At 46.0% G+C, this 21,918-nt stretch overlaps 1 protein-coding gene across 2 annotated transcripts in view; it reads left to right on the top strand.

Annotated features, from left to right (window-relative positions):
- LOC139281413 (protein O-mannosyl-transferase TMTC2-like) overlaps positions 1-21,918 on the top strand; it is a 156,432-nt gene that overhangs the window by 100,543 nt on the left and 33,971 nt on the right. For both annotated transcript variants that reach the window (XM_070901573.1, XM_070901574.1), the window contains 2 exons: positions 10,096-10,181; positions 11,206-11,390. In XM_070901573.1, coding sequence (XP_070757674.1) covers positions 10,096-10,181; positions 11,206-11,390 — 271 coding nt within the window. The remainder of the gene's footprint in view (positions 1-10,095; positions 10,182-11,205; positions 11,391-21,918) is intronic.

Consider the following 21,918-nt stretch of genomic DNA (forward strand, 5'->3'; position numbering starts at 1 on the left):
GATATCTCCTTCTGTGACTCGGTGACAAAAATGTTTTTATTGATATTGCTCCTATTAAGTACGTGGAATGGTTTGCTACTCGGAATGTACAGCGGGAGCAGCAACAGTGGCAGAGACTGTCCTACTTTCAGTAGGATGGCAATTGAAGCATTGAAATACACATACAGTTTGTATATATATATATATATATATATATACACACAGACAAACACAAACACAAAGTGAAACCCCCAGCATGTTAGGAGTGATTGATTTGTATCATGGCATCATATCATCGAAGAGACACAATGAGGGGAATTTTAACCCCCAAAACCGGTGCTCTGGGTCGGGTGTGATAATAAAATGTTAAAAACCTCAAACCCGAGCCCAACCCGCCTCGAACCCACCAACCTCCGGTTTTAATGGAGGCGGGACGTGTGGCGGGTGACCAACCCGCCTCGCCACAGAAGTGGGTTGGTCATTTAAATATAATAATGAGGTTGCATGCCACGGATCTCCATTCCCGGGCTTGGGGAAACCCGGCAGCTAAAGAGAGGCGAGGACTGCTGGATCCAGCAGTTAAGTGTCTTCCCGCTACCACATGTCCCCATGAGTCACGATCTTCACACCCCCCCCCCCCCCCCCCACCCACACTGGTCTTTCGATTCCTCCCTCCCTCCTTTGTGATCACCGACTGCAGATTCTGAATTCCCTCCAATACCCTCCCACACCCCACGGACCCTTCCGGCCTCTGATCTCCACCGGACATCCGCCTCTGATCTCTTTCCCCCCCCCCCCCCCACCTGCCCACCCCCATCTCTTTGTGCCTTTTCCGATTCCCTTCCTCCTTCCCTCCTTCCCGTTCCCTGACTGCGACCTGGTGCTGATGCCCTACCTGCCCAACAGCCAGCCAGCCGCTAAATCTGGGAAACTGAGACAAAAAATGAGGGAAATCCGTTCTTCTGGTTTCCCGGCCGCAAAACAGTTGGCCTCTGAGCTGATATCGGAGCCAAATGGTTCAGGGCTGGTAGAAATGTACGACTCTGTCGGTGCCTGTATTGTCACAGCAGCTATCCATTTTGTTCTTGGATACCACTACGAAGATTGTTAATCATTTGCAGCCCTGACTGTATACATACAGCACTCTGCCTTTTTACAATTTGTCCTGTAAAATAAAATCAACAGTATTGTCAAATGTATGGGGCCTAGAATTAAAATAAAACCCTCTATTCAAACCATGCTATAATCTCAAAACAGAATGCATCTGCTTTGCATTTTTTTTTCTAGTGATATGTATTTTGCGGGCATTGTTGATCCTTAGCGTAAATTGTGGGGATTCAGTTGCATTAAACAGAAAATGTAAATAAATATGCATGCACTTAACTTTTAAAAGAAATGTAAATATAAGGAGTTATTGTTGTTGTTCTTAAAGGAGCTGGAAATTTCTATGAATTGTGCTGTGCTGCCCAAATGACATGATGGTCTATTTATGAACTGTGGAAACTCATAACAGATTGTATCTCTTTTCAAAACAAATCCTCGCATTTCATTGTGTCCTTGCTGAATGCAGACAGGATTAGCATTGAAGAACTGACAGTAAAATCCAGCGAGAAACTGCATAGTGTACACTAAAAGCTTAATCACTGTGTAAGAGCTCTCACATCATTAGCCTTATTTACATGACACCTTTGTTCCATGGTGAACCTGGTGATATGGATGCAGCTTACCAATGAAACCCAATAGAGCTGTCCTGATTAATTGATGGTGCTTAATCAATGGAATAATTGAAGTATTATAGAATTGCCCACAATCTGCAACACAGTAACAGGCCATTCGGTCCAACTAGTCCATGCCAGTGTTTATGCTCCACATGAGCTTCCTCCCACCCTACTTCATCTAACCCTATCAGCGTATCCTTCTATTCCTTTCTCCCTTGTGTGTTTATCTAGCTTCCCCTTAAATGCATCTTCTCAATCTTCCTCGCTGCCATGTTCCAGCTCACTGTCAACAAGCTCCTCGCTGGAGTGGAACTAAACTACAGAACCAGTGGGAAGCTGTTTAACCTACGCAGCCTCCAGGCCATGTCCAAGATCACCCAAACCTCTGTCGTTGAACTGTAGTACGCGGACGACGCCTGCGTCTGCGCACACTCTGAGGCTGAACGCCAGGATATAGTCAATGTATACACCGAGGCATATGAAAGCATGGGCTTTACGCTTAACATCCTTAAGACAAAGGTCCTCCACCAGCCTGTCCTCGCCGCACAGCACTGCCTCCCAGTCATCAAAATTCACGGCACGGCCCTCGACAACGTGGACCACTTCCCATACCTTGGGAGCCTCTTATCAACAAAGGCAGACATTGATTGATGCAGAGATTCTTCATCGCTTCCAGTGTGTCAGTACAGCCTTCGGCCGCCTGAGGAAAAGAGTGTTCGAAGACCAGGCCCTCAAACCTACCACCAAGCTCATGTTCTATAGGTCTGTAGTAATACCCGCCCTCCTGAATGCATCAGAGGCATGGACGATGTACAGAAGACACATCAAGTCACTGGAGATATATTACCAATGATGTCTCCGCAATATCCTTCAAATCCCCTGGGAGGACAGACGCACCAACATCAGTATCCGCACCCAGGCTAACATCCCCAGCATTGAAGCACTGACCACATTCGATCAGCTTCACTGGGCAGGCCACATAGTTTGCATGCCAGACACGAGACTCCCTAAGCAGTTGCTCTACGCGGAGCTCCTTCATGGCAAACGAGCCAAAGGTGGGCAGCGGAAACGTTACAAGGACACCCTTGGAGCCTCCCTGGTGAAGTGCGACATCACCACTGACACCTGGGAGACCCTGGCCGAAGATCACCCTAGGTGGAGAAAGTGCATCCGGGAGGGCGTTGAGCTCTTCGAATTTCAACGCTGCAAGCGTGAAGAGGTCAGGCGCAGGCAGCGGAAGGAGCTTGCGGCAAATCAGTGCCACTCCCCCTCCTTCGCCCGACGAATATCTGTCCCACCTGTGACAGGGTCTGTGGCTCTCGTATTGGACTGTTCAGCCACCAAAGGACTCACTTTAGGAGTGGAAGCAAGTCTTCCTCGCTTCTGAGGGACTGCTTATGATGAAATGCATCTATGCCATTCGCCTCAACCCCTTGTGGTAGTGCGTCCCACATTTTAACCACTCAGTTAATCATCATATCAGTTAGTCACCATGTCATTGAAGCAGATGATAGGAGCTTGGTGCAATATTCTACTGGATAATTAGTCTCTTCAGATACCACTCTACAGTAGACTGTTACTATTATTATTGTGATAATCACAAACATTCTCATTCTTTTTAAACTAGTGGAATAACCTTTGTTTTGAGTGATAAATGAGCTGGATGTTCTTTCAATGTGATGTTAATATGTTGCTGTGCAAAACACTGAACACAAATTTAAGCAGTCATTTGTACCGATTTTCTGGTGCTTTAATGTTTTCAATAAATTGTTTCAACAATCAATGGGATATTAGGGCTGCCAACATAATTAGCTGACGCAGTCTTCTATTACTGTAAATTCATATATCACAGTTATACAGAGGCGACTCTGTCTACAGACACTCCTCTGTCTGTCAACAATGACTCCTCTGACTGGGAACTGGCACCTCTATCTCTGAACCCTCACCCGTCTATTACAGACATTTGTACACCTCTGTCTGTGAACACTCAGTCTTTTTGTATCGATACTCCTCACCCTACTGACTTTAGGCACTTGCATCTGTGTCTGTGAACACTCATCCCACTGTCTATAGATACTCTTTGCCTTTCTGTCTGCGGCCATTCATTCTTGGCTCTGCAAATTCTCAGCTCTCTCCTTGTGAACCCACCCACTTTTGCGCTTATTCACTTACCCACTCCTCTGACTATGGGTTCCACACTAAATAAAGACAACTCTACAGTGAGAACATGGTGCTGTATATATTCATCAGGCAATAGGATAGACATGCTCAAATATCAGGTTATGGGTTGCATATTAATGGGCACATGTTCGACCATAGGCTTTATATTGTCGAACCATCGTACATGTTGATGGGCACACTCACATCAGGCTATGGGTTTCACACTAATGGACATACATCAGATTAGGTTGGAAGAATTTTGCTGATATTACAGTGGCATCAGTGCAGAGTAATGACTTCTTTGCAGAAGCCAAATCAACAAAAAAATCTGGATGACTCAGCTCCTTTATGTCACTATAAACAAATGAGACTTTAAATACACAAATCCCACTACTATAAATCCAGCCTAGCTCTAAACATAGTGATGATTTAACATGACAACCACCAGCTCATGCTGCCTCCTGCCCTTTAAGTGATTTCACAGGAAGTATTTGTGACATAACTCTAGAATTATGTAAACACTTAAAATAAAAATGCACAAACTCACTACATGGATTAAAATGCAATGGGCTGGATTTCTGGCTGCCTAACGCCTCAGTTAGCGGCCAGAGGGGGCTTTAATGGGAGCGTAAGAGGTTACCAACTGGGAGCGCAGTGTTTAGCGCCCCGACCGAAAATTCACTGGGGCGCAAACCAATAGCGCCCGGCTGCTGCCGATCCGTGCGATCCTGGTGTCAGTCCTGGTGCAACGCACACGCTTGCGCCCCGGTCGGTTAATTTAGGTGCGGCCGCCTCATTGAGTGGCCGCCAAGAACAACATCTGGAAAAACAGTTGGCACAGGCTTGCAGAGGTGTTAACTGGCGGCTAGTGAAAGGGATGAGGAAGCGCTTCCCTCGGAGGTCACAATCAGTGCAACGTTTACACAGCTCGGTGCGTGAGCCTCCGCGTTTTCAGCGGCAGACAGACATAACAGTACAGGCTGAAAACAAGTGGTTTTGACAACTTTAATGGGTGCATTACCACGCTGCGCCGTTAAGACTCGGCTTTTCCCGGGATCTGATTTCGGAGTTCTGCTCATGCGCAATGGGCCCCACAAAATGTAACGACAAACTTGCGTTATGACCCCCCAGCTCTGGTGTGCAATGGCTGATTTAGCACCCCTGTCAGCTCTTTGACCAATTTTGACGAATTTCTGGGCGGAGGGCGCAAACTGTTTCAAAGCGCTAAAACCGCCTGGGTTACCGCCCCAAATGAGGCCCGACCGAATTTCTCCCCCAATGAGTTGTGCATGCACAGTCATTTTTGAATACCTTTTTGTAATGTACTTATTGAGAAATGTCACCGATATGTCCTGGAGAAATTGATTGATGGTAAGACAACAGTGGGCAAGTGAGACCATTCTTTTGTAGCCGCCTTTTCTCCCATCCCCCCACCCCCCCAACTCCCCCCCACCCCCCAATTTGTCACGGTATCTGCACATTAAGTTCACTGGGAAGCTTTCAACAACAGGAGGGAGAAATTCAAACTTACTTTTAGCATAAAATTATATTTAAATATGAAAGAATGAAAACTTTCATTTATACAGCACCTTACCATGTCTCTCTCAAATGTTCCAAGGCATTTCACACCAAATGAATTACTTTGACTTGTGTAGGCAAACACAGCAGCCATTTTGCATATGTTGAAAAACTCATAAATAGCAATGAATGACCCTCTGTCTTTGGTTGAGGGACAAATGCTGCCCGGGACAGTAGGACAATTCCCCTGTTCTTCTTCTTTGAATAATGCCATGATATTTTTTAACGTTCAACTACACTACTGAAATAGGCAGAAAGGGCCTTGGTTTAATGTCTCAGCCAAAGGGCAACACCTTGGATATTACAGGGTTCCCTCAGTTCTGCTGTGTAATGTAAGCCTAGATTTTACGCTCATGGCATGGAATAGTCCTTAAAGGGAAGTTTTTCTTCATTTTAAAGATTACTGTGGGGCTCCTCTGGCCCACTGCCAACACATCTTCTTCCCCAACCCACCCTTTCCCTAGAATTAGCACCCTCTCCCAACAAGGCTTACCTGCCAACTGGCTTAATCAGCTGAAACTGTGCAGCCTCCCTTCACAAATCACTGATGAGCTTCCCATTCTAATTCAACCATGACTACCTTACCCGTTAGGATTTTGGCTTGTAGCGTAATCTGGAAAGTGGGAAGACTCCCAGCCCCCAGAAACAGATGTACCCTTCCAAGTCCCATTGTGGAAGCAGCATGGCTGGCCAATTGACAACAGTGCCCTGGAGTCTATGAACCCTCATGGCTCAGGCATCTGATTAAGCAAGTCTGCCCCTGAGATTAATTTGCTATAACAACAGCACAAAAGCAAAATACTGCGGATGCTGGAAATCTGAACCGAAATCAGAAAATGCTGGAAATGGTCAGCAGGTCGGGCAGCATCTGTGGAGAGAGAAACAGAGTTGACGTTTCAGGTCGATGACCCTTCGTCAGAACTGGTTAACTTGCTTCGGAACTTTCATCATCAGGTGCGTCATCTTGGAGCTACCTCGACCCCAGAAACACTTGCTTATCTCGCCCCTTCCTGCAAGGGATAATACTCACGAGTCGGCAATTAGACAACTAACCAGTTTGGGTTTGAGCCCGCATTAGGAAAACAGCTGGTACCAGGAACTCCTCCTGATGTCATGTTCAGCAGCACAACTAATCGTCTGATGTATGAGTGCATTACTACCATTCTCCTGAGACGACATGGGCACACGTTATACTGCATCAAATGGTCATTCCAGCAATTAGAGTGGTTGAGCTTCAGCAGCATCTGCTTACTATTCTTCAACATAATCGTGGTAGAAACAAAAAGCAAAACAAAAAAAAAATACCCTATAGATGCTGGAAATCTGTAACAAAAACAGAAAATGCTGGCAGCACTCCAGGTCAGTCAGAATGTGTGGGGGAAACAGACAAGCTGACATTCCTGGTGTGGACCCCTTATCAGGTCTGGAATCATGGTATGTGTATGTGAGCACATGTTCTCATACCAGGCCGCAAGGCTTCCATTCCCACAATTGATCTCCCACGTCTGTTTCCTCATCAGCTGGATGATGGAGCACTGCCTTCAGTGTGGGGAAAAGGCCTCCACAGATTAGGTTGCAGCCTGTCGGCTACCTTGATGCTCAAGTTGCTCAAGCCCAAGACAACATACCAGTCTTGCCTGTCGCCAGTTGCTTAATCCAGGAGCTTGTGAGTGGCTTTGATAAAGAGCTATGAATCTGACTCTCACTCCCTGGTACTGAGTGACAGGATGGTGTAGGCTGAGGGCCTACTTCCAGCAACTGTCTCCTATTTTTGCTACAAATCCACTTGACAGCTTGGGTCTAGAACTTGTACATGAGCCAGAGGAAGCACTGCAAGTGTTTTGAACTTTAACTTTACTTTTATTGCATGAAGTATAGTGCATTGTAAATAGTGGTAATTGCGGTACTAATTTGGTAATGCAAAGAGAGTATGAGATAACAGTTGAGTTTTCTTTTGTGCCAGTATTGCTTGTGGTGCTTATATCAATCAGACTACAATGGAACTAGGTTGAGGAGAAATAACTGCAAAAAATAAAGATATTTAGATGCTAAATGCCAGATCTGCAGATCAATGTAAATCTGCAGATAGGACATCTTTTTGATTTCCCTAAACAGAATTCTTTTGGCAATGGCATATTTGTAATGGCTGTTAAGTCATGTCATAGAGAGGCAGGTGCTGGAGAGTAACAGTGACATTTAGGATGGCCTGATGTGTCATTGGAAAACGTCTGTACTAAGCTGGCAACAGTAACTTATATTTTTGATTTTAAACATTTGTTTCAAGGTCTTCCTAACCCCCAATGAACTCTTTAAAAAAAAACAGAAGATAACTAGCCTTTTTGGCTGTTTTCCTGGCCAGCTAATCCTCGGGTTCCCCTGTTGATGCTGGCAACCAGTGTTGTCCTTGCTGCTCCCAGTTAAATGTGCTTGGTGTCTGAATAAAATCATCAGACTCCGACTTTTGAATCTTAACAAAGCTCTTGCCTGCCTGGGGCGAGAATCTCACATTGCCCGAAATGCGCTTGTTAAAATGGCACAGGTTGCATGCGCAGTGTGGCTCTTACCTCCCCCCCCCCCCATACCTCAATCTCATTCGGCATTGGGGTGGGCTGGTTAAAATTGGAGCTATAGAATACTTCCATACTTAGATGCAATATTTATCTTGCTATCTGGAATATGACTCCTGATGTAACCTTGAAGTAATTCTCCAAAATTCTTACTGCATTCATTTATCAGCAGAGCCTAATGGCCATCCCTACCTGTGGAATCTTGAAGAAAGATTAGAAAGGATGGAACAGCAGAACTAAGAGGAAAGAAAAAATAAAAATAAATGACCAATACAGGAAAGAGAAATGTAAAGAAACATTATCATCATAGGCAGTCCCTCAAAATGAGGATGACTTGCTTCCATGCCAAAAAAGGGATGAGTTCACAGGAAACATAGAAAATAAGTGCAGGAGTAGGCCATTCAGCCCTTCGAGCCTGCACCACCATTCAATATGATCATGGCTGATCATGCAACTTCAGTACTCCACTCCTGCTTTCTCTCCCTTTGATTCCTTTAGCCGTAAAGGCCACATCTAACTCCCTTTTGAATATATTTAATGAACTGGCCTCAACAACTTTCTGTGGTAGAGAATTTCACAGGTTCACAATTCTGAGTGAAGAAGTTTCTCCTCATCTCGGTCCTAAATGGCTTACCCCTTATCTTTAGACTGTGACCCCTGGTTCTGGACTTCCCCATCAACGGGAACATTCTTCCTGCATCTAACCTGTCCAATCCTGTCAGAATTTTATATGTTTCTATGAGATCCCCTCTCATTCTTCTAAATTCCAGTGAATACAGGCCCAGTCGATCCAGCCTCTCCTCATATGTCAGTCCTGCCATCCCGGGAATCAATCTGGTGAACCTTCGCTACACTCCCTCATTAGCAAGAATGTCCTTCCTCAGATTAGGGGACCAAAACTGTACACAATATTCAAGGTGTGGCCTCACCAAGGCCCTGTACAACTGCAGTAAGACCTCCCTGCTCCAAAACTCAAATCCTCTCGCTATGAAGGCCAACATGCCATTTTCCGCCTTCACCGCCTGCTGTAGCTGCATGCCAACTTTCAATGACTGATGTACCATGACACCCAGGTCTCGTTGCACCTCCCCTTTTCCTAATCTATCACCATTCAGATAATATTCTGCCTCCCTGTTTTTGCCACCAAAGTGGATAACCTCACATTTATCTACATTATACTGCATCTGCCATGCATTTTCCCACTCACCTAACCTGTCCAAGTCACCCTGCAGCCTCATAGCATCCTCCTCACAGCTCACACTGAAACCCAGCTTAGTGTCATCTGCAAACTTGGAGATATTACACTCAATTCCTTCGTCTAAATCATTAATGTATGTTGTAAATAGCTGGAGGCCCAGCACTGAACCTTGCAGTACCCCACTAGTCACTGCCTGCCATTCTGAAAAGGACCCGTTTATTCCCACTCTTTGCTTCCTGTCTGCCAACCAATTCTCTATCCACGTCAATTTGAAGGCTGAAGGACCTAATATTCCAGGTCCTGAACTACATGTTAAAGGGTGGAAGATGCTTGTGCGTGGATTTTTTTAACGTGTGTTGCACCCCAGCCACCACATGGGCTTGACAGAGCTAGGTCTAGGTCCAGTGACGAGGATTAACCAAGCCGACTGGAAACCAGCTCTGCTGCATGGACCTAGTGTACACACATATCGCAGTGTGGGCTGTAAAGAAAAATTGGGGCAGGCAATATCAATTGGTAACAATTGGCCTTTGAGGCCCATGCCACCAAAGACAGATGCACACCCATAAGACTCTGGACATCACTGACAATAAGAATCTTCTACCACAGGGGCGGATGGATAAGGGACGACCCACAAGCAGTCAGAAGAACATTCTCTGAGAGAAACCATAGCAAAGATGTTTCTGTTGCTGAGTTTGATAACCTTAGTTTGAAAAAAGGAAATGCTGCTGTTGTCGGTTTTGAACCACGGTGGGAATATTTTCTTCTACTTATTTGGGATGCAGTATTTGTCTTTAATCTGGCCCTTCTCCAAGTGACAGGCTTGCTGCCTCAGTACACTTTTACTTCAGTAATCACTTTGTAATAAATATTGTACACTTTGTTTTTATATCAGAGGGCTGCTTCTGCAGGAAAATGACCGGTTCACAGAGGCGCTACATTACTATAAATTGGCAATTGGTAGCAGGCCTACCCTGGCATGTAAGTAACCACCTAATGTTGCTGAAAACATTAACAGACTTTCACATTTCAAAATAGCTAATGAGTTATATTTTCTTGCTTAAAAAAAAATAGTCACGCTATCCAGATTTGGAGTATTAATTTAAAACAAACCAAATGTGAGTTGGTCAACACTCATTATGATTAACCAATTAAAATGTCAGTATGGTAATTTATGGCTATTTCTCTTTGCAGTAATAGCGATGAAAGCTTGACTTGACAACACTGATGAAAGCCTGATTTCACACCACTTTCTGCTCAATTAGCTGAAAATGTTTCTTTGTCGTCAATTAATCTTTTTATCTGATGTACTGATTTTTAATTCTTCCATATGTTTCTGCTCAAAACTCCACACTGCAGGTGAAATGACAAAAGGCCAGGCAGCAAGCACCTTTTGAATGGAGGGCCATATCTATGTTCAGATATGTATTCCATCTGATGGGTACAATGGCACTGTGCAGATAATGCACCACTGGACTGTGCCACAGAGTAGAAAGGCATGGATTCACCCACATTATCTCAATGCTATGAATTCCTGGTCTAACCATGGCTATTAGAGAGCCAAGAATTTATGCAGAAAGAGGCCAAGAAGTGGGTCATCTGGACAGATTGGCTAAGACCCATCCATCATGTTTGGGAAATAGGGCTTGGCAAATGTAAATAAGTGAGGGGAAAAAAATGCACATAATTTCATAAAAATAGGTTTTGTACAGGAGTTGTTAACCAGGTCTATTCATTCACCTTGCAAGGTGTTACATTTCACTGCCTTTCACCTCAGTTGATCAACTGTTGACTACGACTGCTTCAACAATGGAGCCATTTTACTTTGTATTTTATATGCGTTTTAACATACAAGTAATCCGTGGCATCTTTGTTGATGCTTAGCTTTAGAAATTTCAGACTTCTGTGACAAATGTCAACTGTAGTGCACAGACATAGGGAACATATCCCTTGTGCTTAATTAACATTTCTGACGACTGTTTATTCTTTGTTGGTTTTTTTGCAGCTGCCTACTTGAACACTGGGATTATCTTAATGAACCAAGGCAGGTTAGAAGAAGCCAAGAGAACCTTTGTTATATGTGCTGACATCTCAGATGAAAACCTCAAAGACCCTCATACTCACCGGAGTTCAGTAACGAGCTGCTTATATAACTTAGGCAAACTGCTGCATGAACAAGGACAGCACGAGGTAGGAGCAGAGTAAGAAGTGCAATTGTAACAGTGAACATGTAAGGAACATTGGAGCAGCCACTCGAGCCTATTTGGCCATTCAAGTAGATCATGGCTGATTGTATCTTAACTCCATCTACCCGCCTTGGTCCTGTAATCCTGCCGAACAAAATTAAAGTATCAGTCAAACCCATTGAGACAGTTCACTATTCTACAGCTACAGAGATCATTCCCTCTCGATTCAAAAAAATAAAACATGGCAGTCATAAGCTGATGGAATCAGTGTCAATGTAGTAAGTAACATGGCATGATTTGGATGAGGGAACCAAGTACAGGGCAAAATAATGTTCAATTGGCTTTTAACTACCTCTTAATGATCTAAATTGGTTCCCCCACCGCTTGGTGTCGGGTCTGTTAAGCGCTGACAGACCCAACACTTGGGAAATTAGCGTGGAGGTGGGTTGACAGCGGATGACACAAAACTAGGTGAGATTGTGAGTTGTGAGGAGGATGCAAAGACGCTGCAAGGCGATTTAAATCAGTTGAGTGAGTGGGCAAACACATGGCAGATGCAGTATAACATGGATAAATGTGAAGTTATCCACTTTGGTAGGAAAAACATAAGGGCAAAGTATTATTTAAATGATGATGGCTTGGGACGTGTCGATGTACAGAGGAGCCTGGGTGACCTTGTACACCAGTCAATGAAAGCAAACATGCAGGTGCAACCAGCAGTTAGGAAGCAAATGATATGTTGGCCTTCATTGCAAGAGGATTTGAGTGCAGGAGCAAGGATGTCTTACTACAGTTACACAGGGCCTTGGTGCGACTGCACCTGGAGTATTGTGTGCACTTTTGGTCTCCTTGCCTAAGAAAGAATATACTTGCCACAGAGGGAGTGCAGCGAAGTTTCACCAGACTGATTCCTGGGATGGCAGGACTGTTGAGAGATTGGGTTAACTAGGCCTGTATTCACTAGAGTTTCGAAGAATAAGAGGGGATCTCATTGAAACGTATAACATTCTGACTGGGTTGGATAGATTGGATGCAGGGAGGATGTTTACCCCTGGCTGGGAAGTCTAGAACAAGGGGTCACAGTCTCAGGATACGGGGTAGGAAATTTAAGACCGAGATTGAGGAGAAATGTTTTCACTCAGAGGGTGGTGAACCTGTGGAATTCTCTACCACAGAAGGCTGTGGAGGCCAAGTCACTGAACATATTTAAGAGGGAGACAGATAGATTTCTAGAAACAAAAGGCATCAAGGGGTATGGGGAAAAAGCAGGAATATGGTGTTGAGATAGAGGATCAGCCATGATCATATTGAATGGCGGTGCAGACTCGAAGGGCCAAATGGCCTACTATTGCTCCTATTTTCTATGTTTCTATTAATCTGACCTTCCATCCATGCTTACATGGTTGAAGTTACTGCGGGACTTGATGACAATGGAATGTGCTACTCATGTGGGTACTGGTAGCCATTCAGTACTTAGAATGGGGGTGTTTCAAGGGCAACTAGTTAAACCAGATAGTGAATGAGAGAGGATTTAGATAGCTGTTATAATTCTCTACATGAAATATGTAATGATTTTCTCTTTCGCGGCACTAAAATCTTTAATAATGTGAATGCATAAAAGAACTTTGTTGTGTATTGAGTGGGCATGCATTTATGTATGTACACTCAGAACTCGGCTTTGCATGAGGAGAAAGGTTGGTGGCTCGCAGTGTAACTTGGTTCTGTTGGCTTGCACTGCTCTAAAGCAAATACTGACCTCAAACTGGTATCTGCAACGTGAAGGGGCCATTGAAGACTGACACAGCTACTTCCTCTACTGTGCTATGTGGTGTCTGTCTCCCATCTTGCAGCCGGTTCCTATTCTAAACAAGCTCTCCAGCTTATCTGGATTATCCCACATAAATATCTTTCAACTATTAATCAAAAATTAAAAACACAGTACTCCCCTGAGCCTTTTTCAACTAAAGGAGCATTGGAGTGGGTTGCATTCTGCCTGTTGAATGTACCACTACGTACATTTTCAACTGAGAAGTAACTCGCGGGTAGAAAAATAGATAGACAGAGCTTACAGCGATGTGCTGACAAAAAATTTGTTCATTGGTGTAAAGTGAGCAGTTTTGTATAATTCATTGAATCATAGGCCGGAATTTTACCGGCGCTGAGAGGACGGGATCGGAGGCAGGTCAGGTGTCAAAATAGAAATGATTGACAGCGGGTCGGGAGCCCGCTGTCAATCCGCCTTCATGCTAAGTTCCCAAGTGTTGGGTCTGTCAGCGCTTAACAGACCCGACACCAAGTGGTGGGGGAGCCAATTTAGATCATTAAGAGGGAGTTAAAAGCCAATTAAACACCATTTTGCCCTGTACTTAGCATTTTTCCAGCTTTTTGATGAAGTTCATGGTGTTCGGAGCTCACATCAGGTAAGTAGGTCGGGTGTTCCATCAGCATCCATTCTTCTGAATAGTTGACAGCTGCAAATGTGGTATAAAAGCTACCATTTCACAGCTGTTCAGTATCCAATCTTAGAAGCTGGAGCCTTCAGCATTTGGAAGACACACTTGAGCTTTATGCAGGTTGGAAGTGTTTGGAGTAAACTCTCTATTTACTGTCATCTCCTTCGAACAACCTCTCTCACCATTGACAGATCGCTTCTGTCATCTCAACCTCACCTGCCAGCTATTCCATCAGCATCGGTGCCCTTGAAAAAAATCTCACCTTGGTCCTCAGAATTCCACCACAGTCAGCCCCAACACCAACACCAGCATCACCAGGCACACCAGCAGCACCAACAATAACACCAACCTTCTCCGCAATCACCTGATTCTGAACAGGACACAGTGCATCAGCACCTGACCACAGTGCTGCCCGGGACACCAGGGATGGCCTCATCATGGCCAGATTTACTTCACTTGACGCTGTACACCCTGACTGCCACATGATGTGCCAGGTTGGCACCACTCCACACCAACACCATAAAACATCCCTACAATGTCCAAGCCATTGCTTTCACACTCATCACCATTGCGGGGGAATACCGTTATGTCTCACCATTCATTGCAACTCACGAAGCCACTTCCAAAGGTGCACACAAATCTGTCCAAGAATGCAAAGTGTTGAAAATAAAGATTTCAATGATTGACAACATGTTAACAGAAATTTTACATGAACGTTGGCTAAAAGATCCACTTATCTACCCTTGCGTGTTGTTAGTTGGTATGATTGGACTAGGATGAGGGTGAGTGTGAGGTGTGACTAGTGAGATGGGAAAGTGATAATGTAGATAGAGATGGGTGGAGGTGCAAGATAAGTTGGTGTGAGCAAGGATTTGCAGGAGTCGGGTAGGGAAGACAGAGTGATGGGGATGTGATGAGTGGCATAGCTGGATGAGGTAGAGTGTGGCTTTGCAGTAACGTTTCCTGATCTGGGATCATTGAAAGGTTTGTGCCACTGCAGCCTGGTCCTCCTGATGACATCCCAGCTTGTGTCCTCCTGTGCATGTACAACCAGGCTGCGTTGGTCTCCTGGGGAGGTCTCTTCCGCCCGTTGGAAGGGAAGAGAACCTCCCTGCGTGCTGTGACTCCCTCCATAAGCATCTGGAGGGAGTCATGGGAGAACCTGGTACAGCCGTGCACCTCTGTGCAGTGTTTCAGTCTATGCAGCACCTCAATGCTGTAGAGCACTGACAGTACAACTGTAAAAAATCAATTTGGTCATGGCCCCTTTAAGGAAACCGGCTGATGACGCATTATCAAATTACGTCATTAGATCCGCTTCCTTTTAATTGGCCGGGAACCTCGCTGGGCGGGCTTAACAAGCCCCATCATTGTAAAGTGATGTAGAGAGCATAATCATCATTATAGGCAGTCCCTTGGAGTCAAGGATGACTTGCTTCCACTCTGACAGAGACTGTAATTCCCGCATTGAACTCCCTTTCAGAGGTGGGGCAGGCAGTGGTTGAAGAAAAGGGTGGTCGGGGAGCCTGGAAAATTGTTAGATTTTTTACATGGTACATGGACAGGAGTTGATGTAGAGTTCCAGCAGCTACACAGTCGTAGACTTGAGTGAGTTATCAGCTTACCGTATACATCATCATCATCATCATAGGCAGTCCCTCGGAATCGAGGAACACTTGCTTCCACTCTAAAAGTGAGTTCTCAGGTGGCTGTACAGTCCAATGAGGGACCTACAGTCTCTGTCACAGGTGGGGCAGACATTGGTTGAAGGAAAGGTTGGTTGGGGAGCACACTCCTTCTGCTGATGCACGCTCCTTCTGCTGTCTATGCTTGGTTTTTGCTTGTTCTTGGCGATTTGGACTTGAGGTGCACAGTGCCCTCCCAGATGCTCTCCCTCCACTTTGGGCGGTCGTGGGCCAGGGATTTCCAGGAGTCGGTGGGGATGTTGCACTTTATCAAGGAGGCTTTGAGGGTGTCCTTGAAGCGTCTCCTCTGCCCACCTGGGGTTGAAGTTCTGCGTGCTTGCATTGGGAGTCTCGTGCTGGGCATGCGGACGATATACCCCGTCCATCGGAGCTGATCGAGCGTGGTCAATGCTTCGATGTTGGGGATGTTGGCCTGAGAGAGAACACTGACGTTGGTGCACCTATCCTGCCAGTGGATTTGCAGGATCTTGCGGAGGCAGCGTTGGTGGTACTTCTCCAGCGCTTTGAAGAGTCTGCGTATATAGTCCACGTCTCTGAGCCATATAGGAGGGCGGAATCACTACTGCCCTGTAGACCATGAGCTTGGTGCTGGATTTGAGCTCCTGGTCTTCAAACACTCTTTTCCTCAGTAGATCGAAGGCTGCGCTGGCACATTGGAGGTGGTGTTGATGTTGCAGAGAGCAGGCTGCAACCAGCATCGGGCCGGAACCTTGTTCTAGACCCCGGCATTCCCGGACTCGCCTCAGTAGGCGAAACCGCAGCCATAGAGTTATAGAAAGTTACAGCACAGAAGTCGGCCATTCGGCCCATCGTGCCTGTGCTGGCTTATTGAAAGAGCAGTAATGCTTAGTCCCACAGCCGTACTTTTTGTTCATACCCTGTAAGTTCCTTATCCTCAAGTACTTGTCCAACTCCATTTTAAATCTACTTATGGATCGGCTTCCACCATCTTTTAAGTTTGAACGTTCCAGAGCCCAATAACTCACTGGGGCCGAAATTCATCACTTCATTGCCGGCTGCCGTCCACTCCCGCCGGCATTTCTCCTGAAGATCTGCCCAGTGCCACTTTCAGGGTGGCCTGGAGCGGGCAGGAGGGGAGAGCCGCCGGCTGACGTCAGCGGACAGCCGAGTGGTACAACTGAGCTCCTGCCCGCTGAGCTCCCAGATTCCTGCGGGCAGGGGGTCAGCGGCAGTACGGGGGGGTGGGCCGCTGGCTGGAGGCTGGTCTGTCCCCGACGGTAAGTCTGAAGAACCTGAAAAAAAAGCCAAGTGAACATTTTAATACTTTTTTTTCAACAGCGACTCACCTGCACGGGGTCCCCTGAAGATCTTCGGAAACTTTTAAAATTCTTTGCTGTTGGTTTTTTTTTTCAAGTCTTCGGCCCTTCCCGGGCCCGACTCCATCCTCGGCTGCACTTGGGCGGCAAGCGCCTCTGCCACCGAGAATGAGACCTGCTGCCACCCAGATTGGCGGCGTACGTCGTCCATTTGCCGCCCGCTGACCTTCGATGGACCTCTGCCATGAATATCCCGCCCAAAGTGCTGTCCGGTACCTCACCGGCCATTGGCGCCACTTTGGGCGGGCAGAGGCCTTGATGAAAATCGGCCCCACTGCGTGAAAAAATTCTCCTCATCTCCTGTCTACATCTTTTGCCAATGATTTTAAATCTGTGACCTCTGGTTATTGACCCACTTGCTAGAGGGAATAGCTTTTCTGTATCTACTCTATCAAAACCTTTCATCATCTTGAAATCCTCTGAGGTCACCTCTTAACCCTTTCTATTCCAAGGGGAACACTCCTAACTTTTCCAACCTCTCCTCATAACTGAAGTTCCTCATCCCCAGTAACATCCTATTAAACCTCCCCTGTACCCTTTCAAAAGCTTTTACATCTTTCCTGAAGTTTGGTGCCCAGAATTGTCCACAATACTCCAGCTGAGGTGTAACCAGTAATTTACAAAGTTCGGGCATTATCTCTTTACTTTTATATTCTGTACCTCTATTTACAAACCTAAGTAACCCATATGCTTTCTTGACCACCTTATTAACTTGCCCTGCCGCCTTTTAGGATTAGTGTATATGGACACCAAGGTCGCTATGCTCATCAACACTTTTCAAAATCGTGCCATTTATAATATACTTTCTTTCCATATTAGCCCTCTCAAAGTGCATCACTTCACACTTCTCTGCATTGAACTCCATCTGCCATGCTACTGCCCATTCCACCATCCTGTCTATGTCATGCTGAAGTCTACAACTATCCTTATCGCTATCTACTAAGTTGCCAAGTTTTGTATCATCTGCAAACTTTATAATGCTGGGTAATATTTGTTTTTTGGGGGGGGGTTGTGAATTTTTGTGGGACTTAGAGCAACAGTAATGTTACTATGGGCCCCACTTTACTGCAGCGGTCTGCTGTTGGCTTGTTCTCAATCCCCATCCCGGGGTCCTGCCCCATCCCCAGCAGCCCCGATGTGCTGGACATCTCCATGCAGAAGTCTGTTGATTTTCGGCCTTCTAAAACCGATGAGCTGGAGCCTGTTTGGCATTGGCAGCTCGTTGGTTAAATTCAACTGACATGCCTTGGGACATTTACCTGTCTTAAAGGTGCCATATAAATCCAGCTGTTGTTACAATGTGTCAAATAGCACTCTTTCTCAACCTTGGAAATGGTTCTGGTCTCCCAATGGTGGCTTTGGGCAGGTACCAAGAATGCACTACTGACTTTGTGCCCAATTAGGGTGAAATTAACAATGACATCCAATGTTTCATCTCAAGAACAACACCTCTGACAATTTGCCATTCCCTGCACTGAAGTAGATTATATGCTCATGTTCTGGAGTGGGCTTGAACCCGTGATCCAAAAAGCATGTCTGACTGTCAGATGTATTTACAGCGTATAATGTTCAACTATTCCAGTGCTCGCGTGGCTGGCCTTCTATCTTTCACCCTCCATAAACTTGAGCTGATACAAATCAATACTGCCCATATCCTAACCAACAATCCCTCTAGTCCGCGCGGCCGTGCAGTTCTCTGCCAGTCCCCGCAGCCCGGGTCCTGCTTTTCCCATGTTAAATTTCGCGCATGTGCGAAACTGTGAATGGGAACATTGGGCCCAAATTTCCCCATGAGTTGCACCGTTTTTTTGGTGTAACTTGATTTTCTGGTGTATCTTTTTAGTTGCAAATAAGGCCATTTAATATGCGCCAGTGTAAGTGAGTTAGTTAGGTTTTTTTATTAGGTCAGTTTTTTTTTTACAAAAGAGGGTGTTCCCAGCCACTTACACCATTTATGCCAATTTGGCCAGAAACAAGTTGTACTAAACTAACTTGGGGCAGAGTATGTGTCCACTTTTGTCCGCACAAAAAGACCTTACTTACAGTTAAGGAATCGGCGCAAGTAACCACATTTAAAGCACCACCAAGCACCAAACAAAACACAAAAAGTAATAAGCAATTAATTAACAAATAAAATAGAAGGAACCCTGCCCCTAAAGCACCAAAATCAATCAGTAAATAACAAATACAAAATAGAAGTCCTACCTTAGGGAACGCAGCAGGCCTCCGATGTGGGAGCCCATTCGGCCAGGGCTAGGGATGGCGTGCTCTGGTCCCTCCCACACTGCATGCAGCGTCCGTTTGCAGAAAGGGCCTGCCAGGAGCTACTGCACATGCGTGCAGACTCTAGCGCGCATGTGCAGAGGTTGCCGGGACCTAACTCCGCCCCCCCCTCTTTGTTCTGCGCCACGCTAGCTCCACAGACGGCCTGAGAATCGGCCATGATCACACGGATTTTTTTTGCCGCTGCTTCTGAAGTAAAATGTCGGCGGAGGGCTCGGGGGTGCACCGAACAAACCGGATGGCCAAATTTGGGCCCATTAATCCTAACCTGCTACAATTTCCACTCACACATCTCTGTGCTCACTGACCTATATTTTCTCCTGGTTCACCAACGTCTTGAATTTAAAATCCTCATCCTTGTGTTTGAATCCCTGCATGGGCTCTCCCCTCCCTAACTCTGTAATCTCCTACAACCCTACAACTCTCAAAGAACTTTGTGTTCCTTCAACTCTGGCCTCTTATGTATTCCCCACTCCCATCATCATTGGTGACTGTGCCTTCAACCTTCTAGGTCCTAAGCTCTGGAATTCCTTCCCTAGACCTCTCTGTCTCTCCACCTCTCTCTCCTCCCTATAACCTCCTTAAAACCCAGCTCTTTAACCAAGTTTTTAGTCACCCGTCTTCATATCCCCATCAATTTTTGACTGATTATGTTCCTGTGGCGTGCCTTGGGACATTTGCCTGTCTTAAAGGCTCGACATAAATGCCTAACTCTAACCCTAACCCTAAATGCAGCTGTTGTTATAATGTGTCAAATAGCACTCTTTCTGAACTGTGCTATTTGCAAGCTTCATCCTTTTTCTAATCACCCACAGTGGGAAAATCGTGACATGGTAACTGTTATGAATTCGGGTCTGGTGGTATCGGTTGCTCCATTCAGCAGTTTGGCCACTTGCGCTGTATCTGCTAGTGTGGTAGCAAGACCCGGGAGCATAACAAGGAAACGTCCTTGTGATCTTGACCGAACCTCCGTACGTTAAGTCTGTGCACTTCTTTCACCTCTCCAGAAGCGGGCTGCGTTGACACTCAACCTCAATGGAAAGAAAAATTCGGCAGGATATATAATGGCGGCTTATCAGCTACTGCCCATTTTCTGCCCCCATCGGAAGTTAAAACCTACCCTTAGACAAGATGTTCTTTTGGGCTCAGAAACTGCTTTATTCCACAGTAGGTTACAATCCGGGGAAAGTCACCTTCTGTTTGTGTATTGTTACAAAAGCAGAACCCGCTTTGGTGGGCCTTTTACTTAATGTAAAAACACAACCTCCCTGAATAAGGCAGAGATTCTACACTTGCACACAGCTGCTGCCTGATTCACTTTCACTGCTGCCTTGCCTACACTGACTTCCTGGCTCTTTTTTTAAAAGTCCCTGTTGAAAGCCTAGTAAATACCAAGGAAATGTGTCAACACCAGGATGCTAGCTGTGTCCTGGATGACCACAGATTGGTAACGAATGAGCCATTGTTTAAGACTGTGAAAAACAACTGCCTGTGCTATAATCCAGTTGCCTCTTGACTGCCAATAATGATCGACCCAGCATCGTGCTGTCTGGAGAAATGACTCCCTTTTAGGTAACCTTCTGGCCAAAACACATATTGAAGTCACTGTGTCAAAGGGGCCAAGTTTCGGCCTGAGTTGCTGCTGTTTTTTTTTGGAGCAACTGGTTTAGAATGGAGTATCTTAGAAATTGCAATTCTCGGCATTTAGTTTGCTCCAGTTCTAGTCAGTTAGAACAGTTTCAGTTTGGAACAGTTTTTTTTTTTCAAAAGGGGGCGCGTCCGGCCACTTACGCCCGTTTTGAAAGTTTAGGCAGTGAAAACTTACTCCAAACTAACTTAGAATGGAGTGAGTGTAGATTTTTGTACGCTCAGAAAAACCTTGTCTACACTGAGAAAATCAGGCGTAGGTTACAAATCAGGCATAGGGAATGGGGGGGGGGGGGGTTTAAAGGGAAGTTTACAAACATTAAACACTTCAGTTTTACAAATAAAGGGCCATCATCAATAATAAATGATAAATACATCAATAAACCAACCAATAAATCAATCAAAAAAAATTAATAAAAAATAAAAAAATTTAAAAATCAATAAATAAAACATTTTCTACTTACTGACTGCAGCACCGGGAGCCCTCCAATAGCGTGCTGGGATGCCCCCCCAGTGTGTCTCTGTCAGTGTCTCTATCTCTCTGTCTGTCTGTGTGTGTCTCTCACTCTCTGTCTGTCAGTGTCTGTGTTTCTGACAGCGAGAAGGGGGGGGGGAAGGAGAGGGGAGGGAGGGAGGGAGGGAAGTGAAGGAGAGGGGAGAAAGGGAAGGAGAGGGGAGGGAGGGAGGGAAGGAGAGGGGAGGGAGGGAGAGAAGGAGGCTGAACGGCCGGGCCCAAGACTTCGGGCTGGATTTACAGGTAGGTGGCATCGGGTCTTGGGTCCTGGGTCCGGGGGAGGGGGGGTCGCGGAGGTCAGGGGAGAGAGAGTCGCGGAGGTCGGGGGGGGGAAGAGAGAGTCGCGGAGATCGGGGGGGGGGGAAGAGAGTGTTGCGGAGGTTGGGGCGGGGGGGAGGCGAGGAGTGGAGGTCGGGTCGCCGGGGCGGGGGTGTGAGAGCGGGGGTCGGGTCAGGACCGGTCCGGGGAGTGGGAGTCAAGTCAGGTCGGGTCCGGTCGGGTGGGAGGTGAGCCTTATCCACGCAGCCCCAGTGAGGCCATTTGGCCAGGGCTAGGGGCTGCATGCTTCGGGCCCCTCCCACAGTTTTGGGCG

The sequence above is a fragment of the Pristiophorus japonicus genome, chromosome 15 (assembly GCF_044704955.1).
Source record: "Pristiophorus japonicus isolate sPriJap1 chromosome 15, sPriJap1.hap1, whole genome shotgun sequence".
Taxonomy (NCBI): Eukaryota; Metazoa; Chordata; class Chondrichthyes; family Pristiophoridae; genus Pristiophorus; species Pristiophorus japonicus.